This window comes from Hydra vulgaris, chromosome 14, assembly GCF_038396675.1.
Source record: "Hydra vulgaris chromosome 14, alternate assembly HydraT2T_AEP".
NCBI classification, from domain to species: domain Eukaryota; kingdom Metazoa; phylum Cnidaria; class Hydrozoa; order Anthoathecata; family Hydridae; genus Hydra; species Hydra vulgaris.
In genome coordinates this window covers 38,061,026-38,071,772 of record NC_088933.1, presented here as the reverse complement: position 1 = coordinate 38,071,772, position 10,747 = coordinate 38,061,026, and the positions used below count along the sequence as shown (strand labels likewise).

Sequence of the window (10,747 nt, the reverse complement as noted above, 5' to 3'; positions counted from 1 at the left end):
ATGTATATTTTCAGTGGTTATTTTTGTTTTGTTTTAAAACGCTGTATATCCAAGTATTATTTATTAACAAAACGCTTTATATCCATTTCATTAATAAAATATATCTATTAATGAAACATAATATTATTTTATTATGCATTCTAAGATCTACCTTAAAATTTTGTTCTCCGTTAATATAAATCAGCAACTTTTTTTAAACAACTCACAAGTGCAACTATAAAAATATATAAGGTGTTAATGAGTATTTTATCTTGTATTCAATAACGTTAATAAAAAAAAAAACAAAATAAATCATGTTATGCTGGAAATTTTTTTAAATATTTGTATCTTAAATTAAACATGTTTACAAAATTCACAGCTAAAAAACATTTAAATCAAATTATGAACTATCTTCTTCACTAAGGCTAGTATTGTTTTCAGTGGCATTACAGAGTAGTGTTTTATACATACTAAGTATTCTGCCTTCTGCTCCTACAAGACCGAGAAGACGAAAAACATCGTCTTTCTTAGCAAGTTTAACACAGTTATTTAATTCCAAACATTGCGGTCTAAATGTCTCCCATTTCTTCCGTTTTTTAAGGATACTGTGCGATTTTGGCTCAGAATGGTAACTAAATGCAACTACTTCGAGCTTGTCTGAATTTATAAGAAGTTTTTTTGCTTCACTGATTTTAAATGTTTTTTTGCTCATGACATACTTTTTGACTTCTGATTTGAAGTCATGTGCTGACCAATTCTGCCCATAAACCATGACTTTTCCATGCCGGCTAAGTATGTTTATGTATTCATTAGGCTCAAAAATTTGGTCTCTTTTTTTAATATCTAGCTGAACTCGACCAAACACGCGATCAGCTGGCAGATATGAGTGACCTCGTTCTGGAAAAGTATGTGTAATCTGCAGTTTATTAAAATATTGTTTTCTTAGAGCTAGAAGCATACATGTCATATTTATGTTTTTGTTCTGGCCATAGCATGCATCAGAAAACAATCAAAGTGATGAGGCGTTGAAACATTTATCTTTTAAAACATTTTTAAGTAGATGTTCTATAGCTGAACAGATCATATTCGAATCTTTCCTATTTTCACACTCCATCCAAGTAAAAAAATATATATCATTAACAGACTGAGACTTATCACCTTTATGAATAACAACACCAAGGACATAAAAATAAAGCTGTCTAGAATAGTAGGCTTCTCCAATTGATAATTTTGGTAGTACAAGGTTCTCCATCACGTCAAAACAGATAGTGATCTCATTGGGATGAATATCATTGAGAAGACTATAAAATTTTCTGGCTTTCCTTCGATGAAGAATGAAAAGAGCAGTTTTTAATTTTTTTTGGTTATCAGTAATATTTTGGTTTTTCATAGCCAACTTATATGTTTGACATGTAGAGCATGTATCTGTTGCTGGGTATCCAAAAGCTAAATTGAAATGATTCATAAATACCCCATAATAATAATGGTAGCCTACAGTAGCTACAGTATAAGCATTGTTTTTATCCAAAAAAAGTTCGAACATCCGCTTTACATTTAAATCAGACGGCAAATATTTATGTCCTGGAGCACCTTTTCTTCCATAATGACTTGCTCTGCAATTAAAAGACTGAATATGGTTTTTAATAACTTTTTTCTTTTCAGAAAAAGCTATTTTCTTCCTGTCTCCTCCTCTATTTTCAGGTCTGGTTGTTCCATGTTCATACCAGTGTCTTTCAATTCTTAAAACTCTATCAGGTTTTATGGCTGGAATAAATTAATAAAATATTAACTTTTACTCATTAATTTTTTTTAACAAAATATAAATTCTATTTCTGAATTAAAAGTGAAGTAATTTTATACTTACACAATACTGAACAAAATGAAGCTTGGCAAACTCGTACTTTAATTCCCTCGCAGCATAAAAAGCACTTAATACTCATATTTCTTAACTTTATTCGATTATTATATTTCACTCTGACTCTTTTAACACTGATTATATTAAGCATTGACAGTATAGTAGCATCTTTATTTGCAATACTATAGAATTCTGTATGATGTTTTAGCAAATTATCCTTTGTTATATCTCGAGCCTGAAATAAGTCAATCAATAAATAATTATTTTGCCATAAACACAAATTATACCAAGTAATCTTACATTGTGTATAATAAAACTTTAAACTCATAACTAAATTATAATTTCAACATACGAAGATCATTAAATTAAAAAAACTCACTTTGCAGTAACCTGAAACATGATTACATGATATAGTAGGAATTTTTCCTCCGCTTGAATGTCCAAATAACTTATTTTTCTCTCTTGCAGAGCATTGTTTTTTTTGTTTTTTTCGTGATTTTAACGTCTCGTGATTTTAACGATCTAAACCATCCAAATCAGCCATCTTTATTATTATTATTTAAATATGACTATTGCGCTTGCGTGGAGTTAACTTTATATAAGCACGGATTGGTCAAAAAAATATACAGCACATTGAAAATGAACTAAAAAAATTATACAGCGTTTTGAAAATAAATAATTTTTAGAGCCTAAATTAAAAAAAAAAAATTAAACCTAATTAATTAGTTACAAACATGACTTAAAAGTATCTAACTTTCCCTTCAAAATTATCCACTTAACGCAGTTTTTTCGAAATTGGCGCTTACCACGTTTTGAAAATAAGCTCTTCATATCTTAATAATTACTTAGTTTTCACTATAATATTTGCTCTACTAATTACACAGGTCTGCGACATAAAAATTGTTTCAAATTTAATAACTGATTTTTATAGCATTTTCAACGCTGATTTCGGGAAAAATAGTGAAAAAATTCCACCACGTACAGCTATTTCACAAACTGCTTGTCTAGTTTTAGCTTTTTCGAAATTTTTTATAAATAGTTCAGTACTCTAGTAAGTTTGAATTTTGGTTTTTAAGATCTCCACAAACTGTTATTTAGCCTAAAGTACAAGTTGTTATATGGACAATGGCTACCAGAGGATGTATAAACTCACCAGATTGCTTCTGCTACATTTGTGGTAACTATACCATTAAAAAAGCGACAAAGAAACATCTCCGATTTTGTTGAAAAGATATATTTTGCCTATTTTAGTATAAAGTTAGGCGATCAAGATAAGTCTTGGGCTTCACACAAAGTTTGTTCAATATGTGTTAAAGAACTGAGACAATGGTTTCAAGGTAAAAAGCAGTCCTTACGTTATGGAATACCAATGGTTTGGAGGGAGCCCAAAAATCTTTGTGATGACTGTTACTTTTGTTCTTGCAATGTACAAGGTTTCAATTTGAAAAACAAAAAGGATATTTCTTACCCTAACATTCAATCAGCCATTCGGATTGATATTTTAGATCAGCCTTTGGATGATATTTTAGATGATCACGAGACATTGGCTTAGCAAGGTGATAGTGAAGAAGACAGTGATTGCTGCGATCCTGGCACAACCAATCCCATTCCATTCTCACAATCTGAACTGAACAATTCAGTTAGAGACCTAGGTCTCTAACTGAATTGTTCTCGGCAAGAAATTTTAGGATCTAGATTGAAAGATAAAAGTATGTTGGCTCCGGGTACATCCTTTTCTTAGTATCGATCAAGGGAAAAGGAGTTTGTATCTTTCTTCTCTCAAGAAGGTACCTGGTATTTTGCTGTGATGTTCCTGGACTTATGTCATGTCTTAAAATAGAATATGCTCCTGATTTTGAAGAATTTTTATTGATTCATCAAAAAGAAGCCTCAAAGCAGTACTTCTGCACAATGGCAATAAGTATGCTTCTATGCCAGTTGGGCACTCAATGCGCTTAAAAGAATGTTACGAAAACCTTGAACTGGTTTTAAACAAACTCAGCTACTCAGACCACAAATGTACACTGTGCGGGGATTTAAAAGTTGTTTCAATGCTGCTTGGTCAACAAAGTGGCTATACAAAGTTCCCTTGCTTTCTCTGTGAATGGGACAGTCGAGACAAAAAGTTTGGCCCTTGAGAAAAACCTTAAAAGCAGGGGTTTAAAATGTTGAGAGAAAAAGCCTTGTGGATCCCATAAAGGTGTTACTTCCACCACCTCAAATTAAGTTGGGGCTAATGAAACAATTTGTTAAGGCATTGCCAAAAGAACGGGAGACTTTCAAATATCTTTGTGGGCAGTTTCTTGGTTTATCCGAGGCAAAGCTAAAGGAAGGAATCTTTGTCGGACCAGACATTAGAAAACTTATGAGAGATCCTAATTTTGTGGACAAAATGGAAACAAAAGAAAAGGCAGCATTGATATCCTTTAAATTGGTTGTTACCGGTTTCCTAGGAAACAACAAAGATCCAAACTACAAGACCATTGTCACAGACATGCTCGACAACGCTGGGCTGTAACATAAGCATTAAAGTTCATTTCCTCCATTCACATCTTGATTACTTTCCTGCAAACCTTGGTGATGTAAAGTGAAGAGCAAGGCGAAAGATTTCACCAAGACATCAAGGAAATGGAAAGACCATGTCAGGGAAGATGGAACGTCAACATAATAGCGGACTACTGCTGGATGTTGAAGAAAGATTATCCTGAACGAGTCCACAGCTAGAAAAGCAATAAAAGAAGCTTTGACAGAAAGCAAAAACGTTATTATAAGGACTTATAAGCTGAAAGAGAAATGTAAGTGTTCTTGAAATATAGTTTAGACGATAATTTATGCTTAAAATAAAATTCTATAACGTTTGAAAAATGAGAAAAATTGGTAGAATTTTGTTATTTTACCCAAAAATAATCCCTTTTTTGTGAGAAAACCTGACGTTGTAGAAAAAAATGGATTGTATATATAAATATATATATATATATATATATATATATATATATATATATATATATATATATATATATATATATATATCGATTGGTTGTTTATGTATTTTATTATATTAAAATAATCTCATCAATTATAACAAAAACTCTCGAACGTAAAGCAATGCTTAATATTACTATAATAGAGCAATAAATATTTAAATTTTGTTTAAATGAAAAACAACATTACTAATAGTACTTAAAGTTTTGTGCCGTATATGGCAATCATCAGCTATTAAATACATTAAAAACCCGTTAGAAAAAACTGTAAAAACAAACTCTTTTACAAATGAATTAAAAATTACTGTAAGACGTCTTCTAACGTAATAAAAGATGTAGGGGAGAGTGGGGCACCATGAAACATTGTAATTGTGGAGGTATCTTAAGAGTTGTGAAAACCACTTTTATATAGTGAAACAGTTACTACCAGAGCTACGTTTTGAAAAAAGAATTATATCATTTAATATTATTAGGCCTGCGAGGGATCGAAGTTTGTGTTTTTTTGATGACAAAGTAATTTATTAGTTTTTAAAGCTCATAAGTTTTAAAGTATCTTATTCAGTGTGTCTATCGGTAAGTAACATTATTTTGTAAACTACAATCTTTAAGTTTTTTACTTCATTAAACAAAACCATTGAAAAAACAAGTTGATACTAAAAATAAAGCGATTGTTTTCTATTAGCAAGTATGGGGTAACTTGATACAGAATTTGTGGGGGCCCTAAAACTGTAGAATAGTACTCCATTGTGTTGTAAACAATTCTTAAAATCATTTCTTTTAATATTTATAGTTAATTTTAAAAAGGTTTATGTAAATATATTATAAGGAGATCCCATTTCGATACAAAGCCATTATTTATTGAGGCTTAAGAATGACACTTAAAAAGATATATTATCTGGTCTTCTGAAATGTGATTTAAACCATTGGATGCATTATTTGAGTTATAAATATTAATTTGTTTATATTTCAAAAAAAAATCTGCCTTTTCTCTATGTTTTATACTTTATATATACTTTTTTAATGATGCTCGTATTGTGTAGCAAGGTACCCCATGGGTGGATACCTTGAGACAAATTTCTAATTTTACTTTAACTAGTCTCACATGTTTAACCTGTTATATTTTGGTAATTTATAGATTTTATTTTGTGGGTATGAATTTATTCTACAATTTAAACCAATTGCTTAAAAAAAATAAGGTCATGGTGTCATGGTGCCCCACTCTCCCCTAACTATTTATTCTCCGGTATCAAAAGAGGACAGCAGACATTTTTTGGAATGTCGACACTTAGATAATATTTTGTCTATTTTTTTACTCCTAATCTCCTAATATTTTTACTCCTAATCTCCTTATAAAGTTCGGTATCATTTCTGTATTTCGCAGCATAAAAAGACTATAAATGATTTGCGTATCTAAGTTTGAATGGTGCCTCGCTGATACCGAAATATATTTTTTCTTTATCTTTAGGGTTAGGACTTTCATCAATCACAGTGGCCTGATAAACAATATTACTTAATAAACACTGATTGTTCAATGGGCAAGCAGTCTTTGTAATGCAGTTGCATTACAAAGACTGATTTTACACAGTGATACAAATTTGAATGCAGTTCTTGCATTAAAATTTGTATTACTGTGTAAAATCTTTTGGTTACGTGAACTAATTATAAACTTTATGTTTTACATACAGCTATAACTAACTTTGAATGAATTTCTGTTTAATATTTTGTGAATTTTATGGTTTACTGGAAAGTGCAGGTCAATTAATGCAAATAAACAACTGCCTATTTTTGTTTCCACATTCTGACAAAATGGAGGGTTGTACCATATGACTTTTCGCTTTTAATTTTATTCAAGGTAACTTGAGGTTGTTATTTCAGTTTACAATTATAGCCATACTTTTTTAAAGCTTCTTATAAGGTGGGATAGCATTATAAAAAACAGATTCATTTACTGACATGGGAGATAATCTCAATTCAACAGTGCAAGGGAGTTTACTAGGTGGGTGGTTTGAATCAGGGTGAACATAATTAACCTCATTGTCGCATTTACGGTATGGTTGAGAAGAATTGTTATTGAGGTCAAATGTCACGTCGAGATAGTTTACTATTTTCATATTGCATGAGATGGAAATAAGAAGATCGTTACTTTTAAAAATTTGTACAAAATGTTTTTTGATTTCTCCATTTGCTGGCCATTTTTGTTTTTAAATATCGCAAGCCCGTCATCACGATATAGACCTAAATCATCTCTATTATAATACTGCGAAAGTTGGAATGAAAGAAAAATTCCTACTAACTCACATACTACAGCACCACCGAAAGTTCCCATCGTAACATTAAAGAGTCCACTCTTCTTTGGATAACTTATACATATTTGATGTTTTGTCAACTTTTATATAAGTTTTGTTTGACATATGTGCTAATTCTACATCATTTTTTATATTATTTCGAAACATGTTTTTGACTTTTCTAAATTTTATTGTTTTTATTAGATATAATACATCTTTCTCGAAAGAAGACATTTCTTTTAATTGAGATGGACATTTTGTTGAATTAATTCCGTAGCTTATTAGTCCTTACTATCTTTGCATGCTAAATTGTTGTTGATAAAATAAAATGCTTTCCATCTCTTTTTTTTTTTCCGATCAAAAACGATTCGATTTTCTCGAGTAGTTATGATTTGTAGTGTTTTTCCGATGGTATGGTTATGTTTTTGATTGAGTATCTCAAATCTATTTTTTCCATTTTATTAGACGAACTTGAGTAAAGTGCTCAACTGGTTGGAGCAATTATATTGATTGGTTGTTCATGTATTATATTATATTAAAATAATACAAAAATTCTCGAACGTAAACATTTGTAAAAGAGTTTGTTTTTAAACGGTTTTTTTATGTATTTAATAGCTGATGATTCCGTGTATGGCACGAAACTTCAAGTACTATTAGTAATGTTGTTTTTCATTCAAACAAAATTTATATATACATATAGTCTTTTATATTAAACCAGTAATTCTTTTTAGTTTTTTTAAAAATCATGGGTGAGGGTTTGGTCAGGGTTAGAATTATATGGAAAATTGGTAAACACAAGCAACAAGATTGATTTTATTAAAAATAATTTAAAAAAAAAGTTAAAACAATGTTTACCATTTATTAAATACAAGATTATAAAAACTTATTGATTAGGACCTAGGCTCTTAGTCTCACGCATATCTCTAGAGATTTAGTTGTCATTTTTTAACTAACATTATTTCAAATCGTCCACATCAACAATATCAAATAAAAACAAATAAAGCTTTTTAAATTAATTAATTCTAAATTATTAATTTCCATATTTCAGATTTATTCGCGAATGTGAATGAAAATTCTTCTATATGGTTATCAACTATGTTGGGTGGTTTTGATTATTCAATAAAATTTTCATCTCATCATATGCACCGAGATAAATAAACCCACCAACTGATATCCAAACAACACGAGGGACAATACCGGCAAAAATCCTGAAATAAAAAAATGTAATTGTTAAAACTTCAAGAAGTCAACATATAACATAATCATTATATTGTTACTCTTGACAAAACTGTTTTGCATAAAAATAAGAAACCTTTACAATTGACAAAACTATTTTGCATAAAAATGTTTACCCCTTTATTCCTTCATTTTTAAAAATCTGCACTACAACACGAAAAGGATTACTTGATGTCTTTAAACACGTGTTCTTTAATGTAAAATACATTTATTTAAAAATAATAATTATATAAACAATAATATAAAACTTATTATTATAGGCTTCTGTCGTTCACATTTTAATTTCGACTATTTTGTCGTCCACATCTTAAATATGTTTACTTTGTTCGAGTTAACTTTTCATACGCTTATGATTTTCTTAAGTTTTTATTAAAATGTAAACTGTAGTTTTATTTTTTTCATTAAACTTTTGTTTTACCTTTTGAAAATAAATTTTGGTTCCGTTTGGTCCGCCGGTTTAAACTGAACATAAAATAAATTTTGGTTCCGCCGGTTTAAACTGAACATAAAATAAATTTTGGTTCCGCCGGTTTAAACTGAACATAAAATAAATTTTGGTTCCACCGGTTTAAACTGAACATAAAATATGATAACTTAAAAAATCAGAGTGAACAACTAAGTAGATTAAATAGATATTTTCGTTTCGAGTTATGTTACACAATTCATTTTAAATTTCAATATAAAAAAACCTGTGCAAGGATGATTCTTGTTTTTGCAACATCAAGTGGAGTTGTAATAGCAGCACTAACAGCACCGGCAACCGAACCACATAAGCCTGATTCAAAACCAGTTACATCATTTCCATTATATAAAGAAACTTTTTTCTAAAGCATAATAAATATCAGATTATCAAAATGTTAAAATTAGTATTGAAAAAAAAATCCAGTTATTTTAAAAGCTTCTAAAAAATAAAATATAAATATGAAACTTTTTAAGAATTATATAATTAAGGTTATTGAAATATGGGATTTTTTCATTTTTTATCTAAATTTCAAAGGTTGTCATCCAGCTTACAGTTGTCTTGTTGTGCCAAACACAATATCAAGCATGTGGAAGATTTTTTCATTGAGAATACGTTATTTAGATATATGATGTGTCAAACACAAAGGTCTTGAAGAACTTTAATAAATATTATAAACATTAGTAAATTAAAAATATAGCTAAAAATTAAATTTAAAATAATCTAATAGTAATAATTAAATATTAAAAAGATGATTTGAGATGATGGTTTTGAGATATTTTAGTTTTTAAAAAGATGGTTTTTAGATATTAGATTGTATTATTACTATTATATTATTATATATTGTTAACTTCTCTTTATTATATATTATTATTATTTCTCTTTATTATATATTATTATATTATATAACATAATATAAAAATAATTGCATTGTGTATTGTGTATATAATATTTTAAATACATATATTATATTACATAGTTATTTATTCTATCATTACTTGCAGTATTTTTTCAACCTTTAAAAATACACAAAATTTGACCAATCCTGTACCTTAAGAAATTCCCATATTGGCATCTGCGTTAATGAAAATGGTATCTACATGTAAACAATAAAATATATAAATTATTTATAACAAAACTAGTTTTTTCTATAAGCCGATTACTTTAACCTCTCGAATCAACATGCTAAAATATCATTGTGAAAAAAACTTTACCTCTCGAATCAACATACTTAAATATCCTCGTGAAAAACCTTTCAGTCCCTAATCAAAATAAGAGAAATAATACTGAGAAGTTGTTGAACTCCAATAAAAATATATATACTATACTTATATAAAAACATAGCGGTTGGCTATGTTTTTATAATTAAACACTAATAAAACAAATTAAACACATCGAGTTTATTTTGGAAAACGAAATGTCGTGGACATTTTCGTTTTCCAAAATAAACTCGAAAACTATGTTACATAAAAGAAAAGCAAAAATTGAACTTTGTTTATAATCAATATGAAAGTGATCTTAGCAACAACAAAAAAAAAAAAAAAAAAAAAAAAAAAAAAAAAAAAAAAGATTTATGATCGTTTTAGTGAAAAAAAAATAAACGTTTTTAAATACTAAAAAAAAACATTGCAATATATTTGACGTCTTTTGGAGTCAAATTAACGTGGTACAACTTTTGAATTAATATTGAGAATCGGGTAATTTAATTCCTTTCAAATTATTTTTTATTTAAATTGATTTTTTTGCTTTTGCAACTTTTGCTTTTACATCACTAATTAGCATAATATACTTTATTAAAATTTGTTTAACACATATTTTATTATTATATTTTATAAACAGGTATGTAGCGGACTTAGGTAGTAGGTTGGATCAAATTATTTTATTTCAACCAATTTGAAGAAAACTTTGTGGGTCACTATCTCTGATTATCTTGATCTTTACATATTGTTAT

At 28.7% G+C, this 10,747-nt stretch overlaps 2 protein-coding genes across 3 annotated transcripts in view; both read right to left on the bottom strand.

The window, feature by feature from the left end:
- Positions 1–291: 291 nt before the first annotated feature.
- On the bottom strand, positions 292–2,466 carry LOC136090800 (uncharacterized). 2 transcript variants are annotated; one of them, XM_065817772.1, is made up of 3 exons: positions 2,214–2,466; positions 1,844–2,069; positions 292–1,743 (listed from the first exon to the last, which is right to left on the bottom strand). In XM_065817772.1, exons 2-3 carry the CDS (start codon positions 1,983–1,985, stop codon positions 989–991), a joined length of 897 nt encoding a protein of 298 aa, XP_065673844.1. In that variant the 5' UTR covers positions 1,986–2,069; positions 2,214–2,466; the 3' UTR covers positions 292–988. The 2 variants fall into 2 exon arrangements, with proteins under 2 accessions (XP_065673844.1, XP_065673843.1); XM_065817771.1 differs by lacking the exon at positions 2,214–2,466 and having other exon boundaries at positions 1,844–2,206.
- A 5,637-nt stretch (positions 2,467–8,103) lies between these two features.
- The window catches only part of LOC100208922 (mitochondrial S-adenosylmethionine carrier protein), a 35,157-nt gene continuing 32,513 nt past the window's right edge, over positions 8,104–10,747 (bottom strand). The window contains exons 5-9 of the mRNA XM_065817551.1: positions 10,011–10,058; positions 9,848–9,892; positions 9,026–9,160; positions 8,453–8,526; positions 8,104–8,308 (exon numbers count right to left, since the gene is read on the bottom strand). Coding sequence (XP_065673623.1) covers positions 8,194–8,308; positions 8,453–8,526; positions 9,026–9,160; positions 9,848–9,892; positions 10,011–10,058 — 417 coding nt within the window. The 3' untranslated portion in view covers positions 8,104–8,193. The remainder of the gene's footprint in view (positions 8,309–8,452; positions 8,527–9,025; positions 9,161–9,847; positions 9,893–10,010; positions 10,059–10,747) is intronic.

Excerpts from the sequence above, each read along its gene's own strand:
- LOC136090800 (XM_065817771.1), bottom strand. The coding sequence starts at position 2,162 with ATGAGTTTAAAGTTTTATTATACACAATGTAAGATTACTTGGTATAAT. Across the intron at positions 1,744-1,843 it reads TTCATTTTGTTCAGTATTGT|CCATAAAACCTGATAGAGTT; the intron begins GTAAGTATAAAA and ends AATTTATTCCAG.